General features: G+C 36.4%; 3 protein-coding genes across 12 annotated transcripts in view; 2 read left to right on the top strand and 1 right to left on the bottom strand.

Moving 5' to 3' along the window:
• The window catches only part of rg (A kinase anchor protein rugose), a 389,200-nt gene that overhangs the window by 26,313 nt on the left and 343,247 nt on the right, over positions 1 to 19,640 (bottom strand). For all 10 annotated transcript variants that reach the window (XM_018506580.1, XM_018506581.1, XM_018506586.1 and 7 more), the window contains one exon: positions 569 to 686. In XM_018506580.1, coding sequence (XP_018362082.1) covers positions 569 to 686 — 118 coding nt within the window. The remainder of the gene's footprint in view (positions 1 to 568; positions 687 to 19,640) is intronic.
• Positions 10,731 to 12,678, top strand: LOC108760558 (protein mab-21). The gene has a single exon (XM_018506595.1). The coding sequence runs from the start codon at positions 11,102 to 11,104 to the stop codon at positions 12,200 to 12,202; it is 1,101 nt and encodes a 366-aa protein (XP_018362097.1). The 5' UTR covers positions 10,731 to 11,101; the 3' UTR covers positions 12,203 to 12,678.
• Positions 15,560 to 17,589, top strand: LOC108760559 (protein mab-21). The gene has a single exon (XM_018506596.1). It carries the CDS (start codon positions 15,843 to 15,845, stop codon positions 16,938 to 16,940), a length of 1,098 nt encoding a protein of 365 aa, XP_018362098.1. The 5' UTR covers positions 15,560 to 15,842; the 3' UTR covers positions 16,941 to 17,589.

The following is a 19,640-nucleotide window of genomic DNA, read 5'->3' as shown; positions in this document are numbered from 1 at the left end:
GTTATAGGATACAACAATTCTCGGATAAACAAAGAAGCAACAATTGTAAATAAAAACGTCATTATTGGTAATCACACGAGCGAAATGATGAATTCAATAATATACGTATAAAATTTCGATTTCACTGCTTGATATTAAATTAAAACGAAATCGATATATTTCAATTAATACAACGGTTTTACATTAATTCTCAATTAAAAATGACATTATTTACGGAAATGTAAGGTTATCAAAGATATATGTATATTACAATTATGGTATGACGCTGCGGGATGAAGTACAGCAATAACTGCAGGTGCGCCCGCGGGATTAAATAATAAATTGATTTAGAAAGAGACAAAGGTGTAATGCGGGCAAGAGATATTTATTATGTAAAAACGAACACGCGCGTGCAACACCTTGCAGCGAGTTCGAGATTCCGTTCGTAGGATTAGATCGCATCCTTGTCGCGCAAAATAACACGAAAGGAAAGGAACTCGGAGCGTCGACAAGAAACTGAATGCGCTCTCATCCAAAAGCGGTTCGCTGATTGAGGATGAACAAAACGAGAAAAATTGTCGGCACTTACTTCTGCTTGCAAGGAAGATCTCGATGGCCACATTTTGCAGCAAGTAACGCCGGGAGAAGATCGCGCGGACTTCGGAGAAGTACCATTTTCCGTGCAAATGATCGCAGTACTTTAACACCTGAAACATAAATTAGAAACGCATTCTTTTTATTAATCCTTTCATATCTGTGTTAAAAAAATATTAAACAAATAACACTACAAATAACACCCATACTGAACATTCCTGAAGGGATAACCACTTAATGTAATCGTGAGACAGAGTTCTCGAAACCATTATAAAATTCATATGAAATCTCTATGTATAATCCGATAATTATATATGCAACCACGAGAAATCATTATATAATATTAAATAAAATCATATATTTTACCAAATAACTTCATATATAATGAAAAAAATTATTTGTAATCAGATGAAATTATATGAAATCAAATAAAATCATGTAGTCTGTAGGACAATATTTCAGCTGGTGGTTATCCTCTCGATCATTCCAGCAATACTGCAACAACATTGTGACGTTCAGCAATATTGCAAACGTTGCTTCTGTGTTTATATACAATATTATTTATAGTAATATAGTACAGTATTATTTTCATAATTTTATAATTATAAAGGACTAACTTACATATTTTATATATCCTTTGATATATTAATCTTAGACTATTATTATTTTATTTGCTATCATTTTTACATAAGTTGTTAAATTTCAAAGAATGTTTACACTTTCTCATAATTAATTGTTCATCGCAATGAGCGAAAGGTATCCTTTGCATTAATAATTAAATAAGCATTTTCCAACATCAAAGGAAAGTGCCCCATTGAGGTCCAAGGCGGGATGGTCCGAGGATACGAGCGCATGGCTGAATATAAGAATGCAACCGCGATGCAGTGAAGTGTGATGTGATATAGTGAGACTAGTGCTGGTTGCAAGATGGCCGTCATGGTAGGAGGAGCCTCCTGCTGAGCCGAGAATCGATCCCAGGACCTCGCGGACTTGCGCTCTCGGACGAGTCGTGAACAACTCGTTGGCGAAAGAGGGAGAGGTAGAGAACAAAAAGAACGAGATTCAGCGAGAGAGTGTGCAGGGTGGACGGGAAAAAGATCCGGCGTATACGGCATAAGAAAGAAGGGGGGTAGGAGGAGAGATAAAGTGAGGGATCCCGGATTTACCACCCCACGTTTAATAAGGCCTTCAATTTTTGCCTCTTAATGAGGACGTATCGTACCACCGCGATGTCTTTACGCACGGCGAATGAAATTATCCTCGAAATAATCCGTCGAAATGATCCATTCAGCTGATTATGCTCGAGAGGTCTGCGCGGTCAGAAATGCCAATAAGATCTTATCTACGGTCCTCGTCGTTTGTAAGACCGTTTTTTACCGATAAAAACGCGAGTATTGCAAACGTAAACGTAACCAAAAATGTTGAACTTATCGATATCGATACTTTAAAACACCTTAGCGTCATGTTTATATAATTATTTCACTTATTCTTCGAAAAAGTGTTTAGTCACTTTTAAGTCGAGTAATTAAGTGTATTTTTGCAAGCACTTCGATAATTTCATAGTAGTAGTAGACTTCAATGAGTACGAACGAATATAAACGAATCACACATAGAAGCTATAATTACATATAAATTAAATGATCCAAAAGGAAGAAATAAATGTTAAAATTCCTTAATAAAACAATTATTAAATTTTAACAAGTCGAAATGGTTAACATTTTATTTTACGTATGATTTTAGTTTTAATGAATACAATTGCTAATTTTAGTTCTAATGAGTACAAATGAATAATAAAAGATAGATTATCAGTAAAATATAAAAAGTGCTGTTTTTTTAATCTATTGTTCCTGTATAATATAATTGTATGATATTTTATTTTGTAACATTTCCACGAAAATGTTATCGCGACAAATCGTCAAAGTAAATTCCTTGTACGATGATGATCTTTCGATCTCGAACGTGTAAGAAACAAATCAATTTCGTTAATAGGGGAAAAAGACACAAATATCAAAACATGTTTTGAATCATTGAATGCATGTTAAACGTTAATGACAACGTACTACACGCATATCAAAATTGTAAAAAGTAAGCGGCAGTAAAAAGTATCCGAATCTTTAAGGATCATAAACGTCACTTATAACAAAAAGAAATAATTATCGACGAAAACGGGCATGAGATGTGTTAGCGCAGTAGATGTAAAACGTTTTGCAATTATTGTAAAAGAGAAATAATATCGTTCCTTTACTTTTTAAAAGTAACACAATTAAAAAGTATAATTTTTAAGTTATTACTATGGATGAAGATAAAATTACTCTATCAATTATCAAAAGCAAACTAACTTAATGTCGCAGAACGTCTCTAAATAGCACTTGTGTCGTTTTTAAAGTTTTCGATAAGTTCATAATGGCAATCTTTTACAAATGTATCATTCTTGTAAAATGACACATTTTGAACTGCGTCGTTTTTGAAAATAAAAAAAAACGTCTTCTACGGAGAAAATTTAGACTCAAGACTTAGATATAGAATCAAGTTTTGATCATTAAAGTTTGAAGAAATTGTTTCATTTTGAATTTAGCCATTTTATAATTATTAGCTTATCAAGGAAAATATAAACTGTTGGTAATATTTCAAGTCATTTTGATGAATTATTACGGATTCGTCAATAATGTTCTGTTGAGTTAAAAAATAGCTTTTACCCCTTTCTGAAAAACTTAAATTTTTTAGTCATTTTTGTTGTGTCACTTTTGAAGTAAAGGAATGATATGATCAAATGCCATTTTTTTGTCATTTTCACAATCCTTAAAAGCCACTCTTTGTGATGATTTTAACAATCTTTTAAGAAGTTAAGTTAGTTCACTTTTGATTGAAACAGTAATAAAAAAATTTTAATTGATACAGTTATTTGACTCATTTATGATAATAAAAACGTTTTTATAAATTAACGAGCGATATATTTACATTACACAAGTGTTTATTTTTCAAGCTTAAGCATTGTATTTATTTTTTAATTTTTTTTTCACAACTTTAAGAGTCACGCGATGATCTAGTATATAATGGACGTAACGCGCAAGGTAGAAAACCAGCCCGGGTGCGAACACTGCGAACGCACAGAGCCAACCCCTACGGCGATCTGCGCAAGCTCTCCGCAAACACTGCTCGAGATTGATAAGAGCCGTACCACGACTCAGAATCCATTATTTGGATACTTGCGGCAGCAGTACAGATATATCACGTACTCCGCATTAAATCTTGTCAAGGATTAGATAGGCTCATTCATTGTTGTGTAATCATCCCCTTGCATGCAAAGAAATACGATTTGTATTGTTCGTAACGTAGCCCCTCTTTGTTGCGTTAATCGACAATTCTTTAATGAAACATATATCTTATTACTTTCTAAAAGTAATAAGATTTTGGAGTGAATTTCACTCTGAAGAGTAAAACTTTATTCTTAAAAATTGAAAATTGAGCTACTCTTTTTTAAGACTGGTTCAATTTTTGGAATGGAATCTTACTCTTTAGACTAATAGAATCATATTAAGTAGTTTTTAATAAATTATATATGTAGTTGCAATAAAGTTTTCATACTTGAAGAGTAAAGAAAAAGAATAATTAATATTTATAACTGATGCATACAAATTTATATTTTGCTCATAAAATAATATTATATATTTATATAAAGAGAAATATAAATCTCGAACAGTACACAACTATATACATTAATGCTTACTACAATAGAAAAACGGTTTTGTTGAAGTATTTAAAAATTAGGTAAACACAGATTTGAAAGTAATTTTATTGGGCCATCGAAATAATTATGTTAGACGCTTAAACTAGAATTTGTCAAAATTTTTTGCAGCATTGCTCACCATGCTTGAGTTTCCTATATTTTGATGGCTCAACAAAATTATTTTTAAATCTATATCTAGCTAAATATTTATAATTACTTCCACAAATCATTCTGTCTGTAATATATTCGATCTTCTTTGCTTTAAAAAGTATTTTTTATGTATTTATATAATATTATTCAGAAGAATAGTACGCGAGATACTTCTGGCATACATCAGTTATGTATACTTGTAGTACATTCATCTCTGAGAGCTCTATTCGAGACGTCAAGCCGCAAAATGTACATCGTACCGGTGGGACGTAAAAATAATACGTTTACACGTCGCGACGCGAGCCAGCGACTGGGTGGTGAAGACCACACGCGGTTAAAGAGAGGTCCTGGCCGCTGAGTGTCAAGTGGTACGCGATTAGAACTCCCCATGATGCTCTCCGTGCTCATCTCTCACCAACCGAAACCGTCCCGACTCAGCGGAGCGCCGGGGTTGCGCCGCGACAATGGGCGACGTGATGTAACAACATGTGTCGCGTTCGCAAGAGGGTTTTCCCCCGCCGTCGCATGCTTGGCTCTATATACAACGTAGGGATACCATAGAATGGGATACCACTTAGCAGCCCCCGTCGGCGGTATACAACAAACAGATTAAGCGCCGGACAATAATGGACCCGCCGCTCGCTCATCGGGCTCACTTGGACACCTCTATGAGCAGCCTCCCCGCGTTTCGAATGACGATTCTTTCGAAATCACGATACGACAATACAAACGGCATGGTGAAGTAATGTACGAATGACTGGTAAAACGCTGTGCTTGCATACGTCTCAGTTCACCGAAGGGGTAATTCCTCATACATAAATGTCATTGTTTTCAGCATCAATAAATTAACCCTTGGTATTCACGAGTCCAGGGAGTCCGGATATTCTTTTCACATTTGTGAAAAATTATTTATAACCAATATTTTTTTACAATCCTACATAAGTTTAAATTACATAATTTTTGTTACTTGGATTTTGACCTTAAAATAAAAAAATTCGATTACATTCACTTTAAGTAAAGATATATTAATTTAAAGTATAGGTACACTGGATCCGCAAATACTATAGAGTTAAGGAAATTTCAAGGAATACCACAAGGGTTAAATAAACGTAGTTATACAACTTATACACGAATATGTAATGAATCTATTTATCAATAATTTAGATCCATCGAATAAAACGATACATGATAAGAATGAAAAATTGTATCTTTACCTGGCAGTATATTTAATTTTTTTTTTGTTTACATGTAAATGATTTTTCAATGCTTTAGAAGGAAGGAACAAGACATAGATTTGTATTTGTTAATTTACTATAGTTAGAAAATAATAATGAAAATTAATTTTACGAAATATCTATAGAACAAGGGGGTAACCGCTAGCTGAAATATTGTCCCACAGAATTACATGATTTCATCTGATTACAAATAAATTTTTTCACTACTATGAAGTAATTTATAAGTAAAATATACGATTTTATTTAATATTATACAATGATTTCTCGTGGTTGCATATATAATTATCGGATTATACATAGAGATTTTATATAAATTTTATAATGATTTCGAAGATTCTGTCCCACGATTACATCAAGCGATTACCCCCTCGCTATAGAATAATCGTAAGGTTGCTACGTTGACGGAAACAGGCGGCGCAGTGTCTGTTTCCGTGGATGTGTCGGCTAATGCTCGAAACATTCGGGTGCTATCGCGGCGGATCCCAAGCGATGAATTATGTGTGCCACGTGCGTGTTCTCATACCTTTATTACCGCAGCATCGCGCGAGATAACGCACCGTGTGTAGCGCACAAAGGGCGATCGCGCAGCGTGACTCGTCTCGCGTTCCGCTAAATTTGCCGCCTCGCGAATGAAAAACAAAAAAGAAATTATTCGAAAGTGCATATATCTGACGTACGTAACGAGAAAATCGTCAACGGGCACGAAACATGATAGTACGTGATGGCAATAGGTCGACAAAGCTGCCCGAACTAATGACAATCATCAATAGACAACGGAAAGAGAACGATGTTTTTCCATTCAATTAACCCGTGCTGCGGGTTTTTCAGCTATCATAAAACAGTAAATAATGCGACCTGTTTCCGGTAACAGATGTGAACGAGCCGTCTGTCGCGTTAAACGGCTCGTCTGAGCTAGTAGTCTATGAATACTAAAGAGATTAGAACATCAGTTGCTGCTGCTATTAATAATTCCGTCGTAAGTGACCGGGTTTTAATTGTCATTTAGCTTTTGGCTGTTTCAAATATAAACATTCGAGGCAACTCGTAGTAACGTGATCGGATACAAAATCGTTTTCTTGTTATATTTATAATAAAAAGTATTTTTATTTAATTAATAAAAGTATTAATAAATTAAATTGATAAAAAAGTATTTATTATTTAAATGGAATGGAATTTTATTTTCTTTTTCGATCGTTCGATCCAACAAATGATTCTCGAAGTACAGATTTACGTAACGATCGGGGCAATTTCTTCGAGATGGAATCCCGACAGTCGGGACGATTTATATTTTCCGTGCCATTTGACAAAGAAACCGTGAAATACGTACTCCACGGCCACCGCTTCTCTACCGGCTGCCGAAGCTCAACGAACGGGTCCCGGATTACTTGAGGATTACGCGGGGATGTTCATTCGAGCTGATTTACAAGGTCGACTCGGCGTGCCGTCTGCGTAAACCGGAGTGGTCGTCCCAGAAGATACGTCACGATCCTCGATAGAAATGTTACACAATGAAAACAGGAGAGTCTATATATGCAATGGCAACTAAAGGTGCTTTTATACCTATTGTACTGCAATACTAAGCGAAATATTTTGGCATGCAGCATCGATTGATCGAACTTATTTTTCTATTTATGACAAAAACGATGAGCTAGTAACAATATATAAACTTCGTAATTCTAAACTTTCTGAGGTGAATGATATTATTGTAGTAATAAATTTGTTTAGGTGAATTCACTGACAAAAAGTCTGGTAATACCTACCAAATATAGATATTTTATTTAGCTTATTGGTGCAATGTTTAATAAATGTTACCACATGGAAAGAAAGCATGGTTTTGCTGAAGTATCTGAAAACTTAACTAAATCAGGATCTGAAAATAACTTTGTTGGATCATCAAAATAATTATGTAGGACGCAGTCCTACACTTCAGTGCGTAATTTCGATTTGGGGATGTTTTATTTGATTTTTTTCGTAGTTTCTCCAGTAACTTCCGATTGAACAATAATTTCTCAAGAGTGTCATTTTCCGAACCAGGCCGCGAGAACGTCGGTGTACAAATAATTCAGATGATAAACGAATTAACTCGAAATGGGATGATGAAAGGCACATTTAGGGCGGCAGGAGCCCTCGAGTTCTGCCTTAATGCGAGGGCTGATGTAGCAGAACGTTTGACCCCTCGCCTCACCAACGCAAGATGGGCGAACGAAACAAGGAGAGCGAGACAGAGAGAGATCGCGAGTACGACACACGTGCTCAGCTCATGAATCAAGTCGTATTAGCAAAAGAGAAGTAGGGACCGCCGGGTACCAATCTACCACTCCAACTTGAAGTAGATTAGATTCTCGAGTTTTATTCGATTATCCACGAACGAGAAGCACGAATTGAACATGGCGCGACTCTCTAGCATAACTCGTCGTTTTACTCTGCAGCTTTAGCAATCGGAGCATAAACAACAACCTGGACAGTGATGGACGGCGTAACGAAGTAAATGAAATAAAATGATCAAAAGGATACTACCATTTTCCCCAGTATTTGAAAATAAAGAATTGAATTCTTGATGATTAGGATATTAATGATTACAGCATTATGAAAAATGCTAAAAAAAAGCAACGTCATAGACTTCATAAGCCATGCCGCCATACTTAATATCAAATAAAAATCATATTATTCTCTTACTTAAAAAATGATACATCTAAAAAAATTAATAACTTTTCAGAGAAAGGAAAAAAATTATTTTTTGACCTAATAAAATTTTTGACTAATCAAATATTGATAAAAAGATGTACTCTTAGAAACATGATCAAGTGCCACTTTTATAATTTTTATTTCGCAAATCTTAAAAAACTGTCCTTTTTAAAGTATGATTTTAATGTCCTACAAAATTACAAGTTCGGAATAATTCATTAAAAGTAACATAACTCGAATCACTAATCGTTTATATTTGCCTTGATCAGCTAAAATAACTAAATTCAAAATAAAATAATTTTTTTTTCAAACTTGATCACCAAACTTATTTTAACACTAAAAATGTTCTTTAAGTTCATAGTCCGTCGGTCAAACAGCACTAGCGTTATTCTTTAAAAAAAAGATTTTTCTAAAAAGATTATAATACCCTCTATAATAGATTCATATTTCGAGTTGTATCATTTTTATAAATAAAAAGAAGAAGACTCTTCTTTGATATAAATTTTTGGACTAAAAATTTTTGATGATTGAGTAATCTGTACCTAACTCATTCATAAATAATAATAACTCAAAGATCACATTTTGTTTAGCTGTGTCACTTTTGAAGAAAGTAAGAAATATACAAGATGTTAAACTTCAACGTATTACCAAATATGTAACACGTCATGGACTCTTTTCAATATTTTTGTTTAAACTCAATATTATCAATATTATCTTTTATTTATTTAGATTCAACCGCGCATATTTTTATTATACACTGTATACATCCTAGAGTAAGTATGGTTTCATATTTTACTGTAAATTCGCTAGGCATTAATATGGTTAAGTATAATATATAGAAGTTTGAGGTCACAGTAAGAGATATCTCAAATTTTCTTAATAATATTTAAAATCAATAGAAATACATCTACAACAAAATATTACGAATGTATTGATAATCATGTTTACTTTCTATTTTATCGCAAAGGGTTGAACCGATCAAGCGGGCGAAGAACGATGATCGAAGATATGGTCAAAGATATGTATATGGAGGTCTTTAATCGGCACAATCTTGCGATATATCCGCCTGATCAACCAATATTCTTTGGTGGATATTTATGTAGCATGAGTTTTTACGATTGTATTATATAAGGGAGGCTCCAGTATCTCGTGTTCGCAAGCTATTTTTCGTCGCGCACACCTGCCTCTATGGTGTGTGTATCTGTGCGCGTGCACCATCAAGATTGAAGCTTCATATTTGCGTTCGGCAATGTTTGGGAAGCGTTGTTGCCTTTTATGCCAGCCTCAAATAATCCTTTCAACAAAATGTTATCGTATCTATTCATATGGTTATGTTTGGAATTATCGTACTATGGAATCTCACGAACTAATCCATTTGCTTGAATATGTTTCAGCTATCGATATACATGTATGTATAGAATTAACATAAAGGCGACTTAAATATAACAAATAAACTTTATAAAATCTTTGATGAAATTTTAGTTTGTGTCATTGCTTAATAAGATTATTTCAAACGATAAAAAAGTTTTAAACAAAGTTTATACAATTCAGTTTGAAATAACCATACTATTCTAAAATTTCATCATCTTTATCTTCATCATCATTATCAAATTTCAAGCATTGCCTTTTGTGATGGTACACAATACTTCTCTCTCCCCCCCCCTCTCTCCCTCTCGATCTCTCTCTCTATGATCAATTTATTAAGCAAAGGTTCTTCAAAATTTTCTGTGAGAATCAAATTGTAGCTAGATAAAAATATCAAGTGTCAAGCTATGTACCATAATATCTTATATCATAATATTCTATGTTTTTTTTTAAATTTCCGTAAGAATTTCTTAAAATTTTCCATGAAAATCAAACTATGACTAAAAAGAAATCAAATTTCGAGTATTATATTTTAATGACGATATGTAATATTTCTGTTTTAATTTATTGAAAAACCCTAATAAAAATTCTTCGGGAAACTTTCCATAAAAATTAGAATAGATATAGCTAAATAAAAATTCACATTTCAAGCCTTATCTCTTATTATTAGTGCTAATATACAATATATATATTTCTATGTTTTATAATTTATTAATAATTTCTACAAAAATTCTTTAACATTTTTTACAAAAGGTATGGCTAGATAGAAATATTGCCGAAAGTAACTCGAAGTATCACTCGTAATGGAATGTCATAGAGTTCCTTAAATCGCATAGCTTATCGCTACGCATCAATAGCGATGGTACCACGAGCGGCAGGAGGAATAGTGGAGGAAGTACGACAGGAGGCGTGGTAACAACGCGCACGCTCCACGTGACCCTGTCGTTTGGAAGGCGGGACTTCAGCAACGGAGCACACAACTACAACAAGCAGTAGAACCAGCCGGTGGTCAGCGACGTTTTCTCTGTCGTCGCGCGCGCGGGACACCTCGAGCTGCGCTCGTTGCACGTACACCTGCCGCGCGATTAGGCACGCACGGTTCGTCATCCGTAACCCGTTCCGGGCGACCTTTTTTTGAGACTGCAAATTTTGAGCAGTGTCCCTCCCCCGACCTAAAAATCGGGACGACATCGACATAGCGTGATCGCCCGGGTGACGTCGGAATCATGCACGGGAAAACGATTGACGATAACAATAACGACACCAATGACATGATTAGTGAGTGAATATACGCATGAGAGAATGAAACTCGTTCGTTCGAAACGAGTGAACATCCTCAGGATCATCGAACGCGAACTGTCTCGTCATGATGTTGGTTCCACAAGATATTATGGGTGGCCCATCGAAGATGCTGTACCAGATGAACAAGTACTACGCCGAACGGGTACAGGCTCGCATGGGCCAGGTGCAAAAAACCATACGAGAGGTGTGCAAGGTCGTACAAGATGTACTCAAGGAGGTCGAAGTGCAGGAGCCACGATTCATCTCTTCATTGACCGAGTGTAACGGCCGCTATGAGGGTCTCGAGGTGATCTCGCCGGGTGAATTCGAGGTGGTCCTCTACCTGAACCAGATGGGAGTTTTCAACTTTGTTGACGACGGCACCCTGCCGGGCTGCGCCGTGTTGAAGCTCAGCGACGGACGTAAAAGGTCCATGTCCCTCTGGGTTGAATTTATCACCGCGTCTGGCTATCTGTCGGCCAGAAAAATACGCTCGAGGTTTCAGACTCTGGTAGCACAGGCCTGTGACAAGTGTAACTACAGGGACTCGGTAAAGATGATCGCCGACACTACCGAAGTGAAGCTACGAATACGGGAGCGATACGTCGTACAGATCACGCCGGCATTCAAATGCTCCGGCGTGTGGCCGCGATCAGCCGCTCATTGGCCGATACCACACATACCTTGGCCGCATCCCAATCTGGTGGCGGAAGTCAAGACAGAGGGCTTCGACCTGCTGTCGAAAGAGAGTGTCGCACTTCAAGGCAAGCAATCGGCAATGGAGGGCGACGCCTGGGTCTTGTCCTTTACGGAAGCGGAAACCAGGCTGCTGCAGGGCGGTTGTCGCCGAAAGTGTCTCAGTATACTCAAAACCCTGAGGGATCGACATCTTGATCTGCCTGGGAATCCCGTCACCAGCTACCACATGAAGACACTGCTGCTACACGAGTGCGAGAAACATCCCCTCGAGACCGAATGGGACGAGAGTTGCTTGGCCGATCGTATTAACGGCATCTTCCTGCAGCTGATATCTTGCCTACAGTGTCGGCGGTGTCCGCACTATTTCCTGCCAAATCTCGATCTATTCAAGGGAAAGTCACCTAGCGGTCTGGAAAATGCTGCGAAACAAGTTTGGAGACTTACAAGGGAGTTGCTCACGAATAGCCGCGCACTGGAGAAGCTTTAGCGTCCTCCTGCTTGAAAGCACGAGAAAACGCGGGACGAGAACAGAGAAACAACGACACGTGTGACACGATTTTTAGAACGTTTCTACCGCATGGTATTACGTGCTTCTAAGATACTACACGCGAACAGTATTGTAATTACTGTTATTACTTAATACACGCTTGTATGAAGGGCTTGGTGCGTTGTTACAAATGATTCTCGACACGTAAGCCGTTTAAAGCCTGTTCTACAATAGGGTCGCAAATCATAAGCTGTAAGAAATTGGCCAATCACAGTTGAATATGACAAAAATAATCGACTATGATTGGTTAATTTTTTACGACTTGCGATCCTATTGTAGAACAGACTTTAAACTGTACTCGTTTTCCTTCAATAACAATCGCAATTTAACGAGCAATAATGATCATAGATAACTCAGGTTTTAATTTTCTTTTTAATATTTAAGCAGTCGCATGGAAATCAAACGGTTATATAATTACAAATCCATCCATAGTTCTTTTATACGCGGAGCTATTATGTTTGACTTGTTTTAAAATTGATTATATTTATACAAGTGTGTGTTGTGTCGTAAAAACTTTGTCTATTAAATAAAATAAGCTCCAATATATTTATATATTTTAGCGAACTAAACGATATTTATTTATTGATTGTTTAAAAAAAAAGAACTATATATATAATCATTTGTCGAATGATATCTTCACGAATATATGGAAACAATTCTATAATTTGCGATATAATGTTTACACAAATTATAGAAATTTAAAGGAAAAAAGAGCGAAAAGTATACGATCAACTAAACTACCTAAACATAGGTATATGCCGCAAGATATAATTTAACGATTCTTCTAATTGTTGTATTTTAATTTATACATTTTCTCCCTATAATCATTATATTAATGTTTCACTTTGAATGACGTAAATTGCTGTAAAATAAGCAATGTCACAGCAATTAAGCTTATAATACCCATGCGACTAGTTAAGTGCTAAGTATGGCATTCTCGATAGTTAATGTGAAATGTTATGCAATGAACACGTTGTGTAATTGATTCTGTTGAAACATGTATAATGTAGAATATTTCGTATAATTGTTTAGTGCAATAATAACTACTCCATCTCAATTAAAACAACGAAATACCAGAATTATAATAGCAATAAGATAAAAAAGTAAATTCCGAAGACATAATGTTTTCTGAAAGTTCAATGATATTCCGTATGAAACTGTATTAACAAATGAATTTTCACACTTTAAGTCTTAATGGAACAAGATCATTTTCACATTCTAGATTGTTTAAAAAGCATATAAAATGTGTAAAACGTTTCAATTAAATATTATTATAATTATTTCTTCGTCCAAGCAAAATGTGATTTGTTATTCTTATTGATTGATATTTATAATCGGTTAGCAGTAAGCTTCCGACGGTAATTTCATTGCTTATTGTTATATGTATATATGTGGTATACATACTTCTTTTACATTATTTAAATAATATTTATTTTATAATCGTATTATATGTATTATATATTTGAAACACGTGAAATGTACATAACGAATAAACGCATTAATTTCTCTTCCACTAAACATTTATTTACTTTGGAAAAGGTTATCCTATCTTAAAATTTTTTTGAGATTATGAGATTTTATTCATTATGCTTCTTAATATTATTTAAGAAATTATATATATTTATAAAAACACACACACACATATATATATATGTATGTATATATATATGTACATTTTTAAATGTATATTATTCAACTAATTATATTTCGTATCAATAATTAAATTATTTTTGCCATAAAAATACTATTTTAATATAATCATATAAAATACATGTTTTTGCTATATTAAACATTGCTTAACTTCGCAAATTTATTTTGATGAGAATTGCTAAATATTTGATTTGTAATTTGGTTCGTAAATTTCATGTTTCGTAACATACAATATTAAAATATGATCGTATCTACGCTAATTAACTTTCAGCAGAGTAGCTTTTCTCTTACAGGAATACATTTTTCTTAATGTGTTGTATATCTGATTGTGATACGCATGTACTATACAATTATTATGCCGAATACATACCTATTTAACATGTATGTTATAGAAGCCTTGAACGACTCGTTGGCAGCCGAAGCGAAGACTATCAACTTCATTATAAACCTACCTAGAATATCACGTTCTTATCTTAATTTTATCCTTAACGTTCCGCATCTTCCTTTCCTGGTGATGACATTCGTTAACCGGTGCCATTCACTTTTCTTGCTTTACTACGCGTTCGACCATTTCCAAATACGAATGATAATTGTTATTGCACTCTAACACGAACAGTAAAGATTTCTGTTGACTGTTAGAATCTCAAATTACATTTTTCACTACAAGAAATTGCAGTGTTTTTATCATTATAAGATACATAAAAATGCTATAAGATCGTTTTGTACTTTTTAATTTTTTTTATTGAAGAATCATTATTCAATATTGACGAAACGAGTTTCTTGTTTCATATCTCATAAAGTGATACGCGAATAACGATTAGAAGATACAATTGCTTCATCAATGATAGGAATGACTTTTTTATTGCAATTGTTATTGCCATGAAAAATGTAATTATTCTCATTTTTTAAATAAAGAAATAAAGACATTAATTATTTTTCATTCGACTTGTTCGCATTTAGAAATACTTGAATTTATTTATGCTCTAAAAAAAAAGATATTTTTCGATCATTTTTATCCAATAAGTTGATTATAATAGTTGCCTTATAATGTCAATGCTTTGAAAATAAAATAATTTGTTTGCATCTAAACATATTTAAATTAATTTATAAGAGAGGACATTTTTTGATAAACCTAATCCTATTAAGCTGATCAAGAATAATTATTATAGTCTATTGACTTCCATTGCTAATCTTTTGAAGATAAAATATCTTTGACGTATGAACAGGAATTCGAGGTAACTCTATCCGGTAATACAGACACGGTTGTGGTCCACCATGTCTAAAATTTCGGAATAACTAAAGGGGCTGCAGAGGAGGTACCGTGCCCTCGTGGATGGGAAATAAACTAAGCAGTTCCTGCATAATTCATGGAGAGGAAGAAGGGCTACCACGAGGGTTGCCTCGCGTTACCTTCGTTCCCCTATCGTGCACGTTACACATAAACGCTGGAGTATCTGTGCCGGATCGATCTTGTAGGTCTGGTGCAGTTAACCACGCCCGTAAAGCGTGGCAGACCTCCGATTGGCTAAAAAACCTTACCAGAAGGCGTAATCTGCCGGAGGAGGCGTGCCAGCAACGCTGTACGTTCGTGCTCGCCGCGGAGGATGGGTGACGCGGAGGAGGTAGACATCAGCGCAGTCGGCAATCTGCTCCTGCACGGAGACGCTCGTGATACCTCTTCCTCTCGCTTCGTTGGTGTCTCCAACGCGCAGTGCGTCCTGGCGAACACCAGGTGAAAAACAAATTTAACGAAACCAAACGTCGGTTCACGAGCAACGAGTATCGCGTTTTTCCACAATGCGATAGATCGCGCGGCTCGATGACAACGCGAAGCAAGGGAAAAGGCTTGGATGGGAAGAAACGAGAATGTAATGAACCGGAGAAGCTGAAAACTATATAATAACCATCCGTGGACTACAGGCGGTGCACGATGTTGGTACCGCCTGATATGATTTCGTCCCACTCCAGGATGGTCTATCAGTTCAACAAGTACTTCGGCGAACGGGTGATGAACAGAAAGAGTCAGGTGGCGAAGACCATTCAGGAGGTGTGTCGAGTCGTGCAGGATGTGCTAAAAGAGGTGGAGGTGCAGGAGCCGAGATTCATCTCGTCCTTGACGGATTACAACGGCCGGTTCGACGGCCTCGACGTTATCTCGCCGACGGAGTTCGAGATCGTCATCTATCTGAATCAGATGGGCGTGTTGAACTTTGTGGATGACGGCACCCTGCCGGGCTGTGCCGTGCTGAAGCTCAGCGACGGACGCAAGAGATCCATGTCCCTCTGGGTGGAATTCATCACCGCGTCCGGTTACCTGTCAGCCAGGAAGATACGCTCGAGGTTTCAAACCCTAGTGGCGCAGGCCTGCGACAAGTGCACGTATCGGGATTCAGTGAAGATGATTGCCGACACGACCGAGGTGAAGCTGCGGATACGCGAGCGATACGTCGTACAGATTACGCCGGCTTTTAAGTGCGCCGGACTTTGGCCCAGATCAGCCTCTCATTGGCCGATCGCACACATACCCTGGCCTCACCCAAACATCGTCGCCGAGGTGAAGGCGGAAGGTTTCGATATGCTCTCGAAAGAATGCATAGGCCTACAGGGCAAACAGTCTGCCATGGAGGGTGACGCTTGGGCGTTGTCGTTTATCGACGCGGAGAATCGATTGTTGCAAGGCGCGAGTAGGAGGCGTTGCCTCAGTATACTGAAGACTCTCAGAGACCGACATCTCGATCTACCAGGAAATCCGGTCACCAGCTACCACATGAAAACCCTATTACTGTACGAGTGCGAGAAACATCCGCATGAGGCGGAATGGGATGAGGGTTGCCTGGCCGAGCGAATAAACGGCATATTTCTGCAGCTAATCTCCTGCCTGCAGTGTCGCAGATGCCCACATTACTTCCTACCGAATCTTGATCTGTTCAAGGGGAAATCACCCAGTGGTCTGGAAAACGCCGCGAAGCAAGTATGGAGACTCACCAGGGAGTTGCTGACGAACAGTCGCGCGCTGGAGAAACTATAGTGACCGACACGGCTGTGACTGATCATTGTATGATTCGTGAACTGATCTCGCAAATCTTATCACACGTTCCTGTAACTGCAGCGTTGAAAGACTTCGACGCACGAGTAAGATACGTCTAATCATACAATGATCGTACAAGGACTACGCGAGAATCATCGTGGATTAGAGAATAGTGACGTGAGACAAACTCTCGGGCTTAAGAAAAACTTTTGATTCTTATCGTCATTCAACGTATTGCCAAGTAATCGGGAAGATCTGTATTTTCCTGGATTTCGCAATCTGAAGATCACACATGTTATCAATGTTCTCCGAAGATATTTTGTGTGTGCTATAAGAAGTAATTCTCGCGAGATTTATTATGCGCGTATGTGATGTTTGGTGAATCCGTGATTGACTCGCAGACGATCGAATTAGTGCCATAAATAATCTCTTCGACGTTAGAGACAGATTTCGTTTCTACTGTCGGCGCGAAATATAAAGTAAATATGTTATAGCCGCAAGAAAATTATCATTCAATTCGTTGCAACGGCGGTTTGCAACGCTGTAACAATGTGCGTGAAATAACCTTTAACTAGTAGTACAGAAATCTTACTATCGAGCGAAAAAATCTATCATTCTTCGCGATTAACTCTTTAAGATCTTCAAATACGACGACTATTTAAAGGTAGAATTTTCGAATAACGAAAAGTATTTTTCTTATATTATTTTTCTTTAATCATTTTCAAATATGATACTTTTTATTTCAAAGTAATATGAATCTGTAAGCTTAAGACTGCAAACACTGCCATATCAACACTTAAAGAGTTGACGCGACTAATCAGTTTTAATAACGTTTTCTCAACATGCTGATTAGTATGTTCGTTCTGTAGTTTTTGTGATCGCGACTACGGTTAAAGGATTAATCTCTTAAGGGTTTCTCTCTTAAGTTCCTCGCGCAATCTCCGCCGCCTATGTAAATAAAATTTGAAAGATATTTATTGAACTGTAACGAAATGTGAAATATAATACTATTTATATGGAAGCCTGGTCGCGTCGGTTGATGACACATCATGCACACCCACTCCTTACTCCACAATGTACCGTTCCAAAAATCGGTCGTCGTAAATATCGTTGTACCCCGTTGATAGTCAACCGCGCGACGATCGTTAAACGTTTTGCTCGCGTTGAACGCACAACTGAGTCAGAGCAAGTTGAGTCTCGTAAATTTTAAAGTCGTTCTCACACTTTTTTATCATTTGCGTCGCCAATGGGGATCGAGGTGAGGAGGAGACACTGGAGAACGCCATCCACACGCACCTTTTTTCGCGTTCCGACGCCTAGCGACGGCAAACGACCCGCCCGACATCCGATCGTTGCAAGAAAACAGAACATATCGCCACGTTGATAGAAAAGTGAGACAAATAAAAATTAATATTAGAGTTGCAGTGTCCGAATTTTGAAAACTTATGACATAGTTTAAAAAAATATATGTAATTGAAAGCATAACCCGGAAAAAGGTAAAGTTATTTACTATCTTAATTAAAACGTTGTTCCAATTCAGAACTTTTAATATACGCGATGATTTTTCGATCCTGTACTACGTGTATTAGGTTGATTATGTCCTGAGTTAATCACTTTTCATTACTTTTACAAATATATAAAATTAAGTGATTCTTATATATATATAGTATATAGTTACAAAGTATTCGTAAAGTTGTATTTAAAAAAGAGAAGAATAGAGACCATTATTTAATCAGATGTTCCTAGTATTTCAAAGAAAAGAATGCACAAGACAAGTATGACCTAATCGTGTGTACTAAGAGTCTAAGAGTTAAAAATGATCCGCTGAAAAGTTGCTCTTTGTTGAAACTTAGAGACAGATGTATCACTTTTCTGTCAACGCGACTATATATTTAGCGTTTCCACATATTTTTATCGTGTATGGCTTGGGATAATCTGTTTGTCGTTTTTTCTAAAGACCACTGACATACCAAGGTTAAATGACTCACGACGTGCACTAAATACAAGTAGTAAAAGACCATTACGAAAAATTGTTTATGAGTTTTATGACAATGGTCGTATACGCGCGTAAAAATTGCCGGTTATCTCCTCGTCGATTTCGTTTCCCTTCGACATGGGTCTATAATTACCATCGTCGTTTCTTTTTGTTTTTCGACTTAACTAACCTTCCTTTTTGATAAGCTAATTGGACCTTATCTCAATGTTTTACCGCGAACTTATAGACGCGACGGCCCACGGCCTACGTAATAACTTGTAGCGAACCGGACGGGTTTTAAACAGCTACTCTTAACATGAAGAAGAGCACCTTATATAGGAAATGCAAGAAAAAGAAACGCATTTAGTTGATAACCAAATAGCCTCTTGAGAATTATATTACGCGTCGTTTAAGTGTTATAAGCGCAAGGATAAAGTCTTATTACAAATAAGATATTATTTCATAAAATATTATCTGGATATTACGGAACTGATTTTGCATGTTCAGTTGTTATATTGAACCTTTACTGCTTTACAATTAATGATTGCAAGTTGGTTATATAATTAACAATAAATATGTCTATACTATATCAAAAAAGTGTAATATACTTCTTTCTAAAGATCAGTAGTCAGAAATTTAATTAATTTTCCATCAAATAACACAAAAAGTCTCAATTTTCTTAAATAAGTGACTTAATAATATAAGTAATGACATTAGCAATCTGA

This window comes from Trachymyrmex cornetzi, unplaced genomic scaffold (genome assembly GCF_001594075.2).
Source record: "Trachymyrmex cornetzi isolate Tcor2-1 unplaced genomic scaffold, Tcor1.1 scaffold227, whole genome shotgun sequence".
Classification (NCBI taxonomy): Eukaryota; Metazoa; Arthropoda; class Insecta; order Hymenoptera; family Formicidae; genus Trachymyrmex; species Trachymyrmex cornetzi.
The sequence above is the reverse complement of the archived record's forward strand: the minus strand, read 5'-3'. Positions and strand labels throughout refer to the sequence as shown.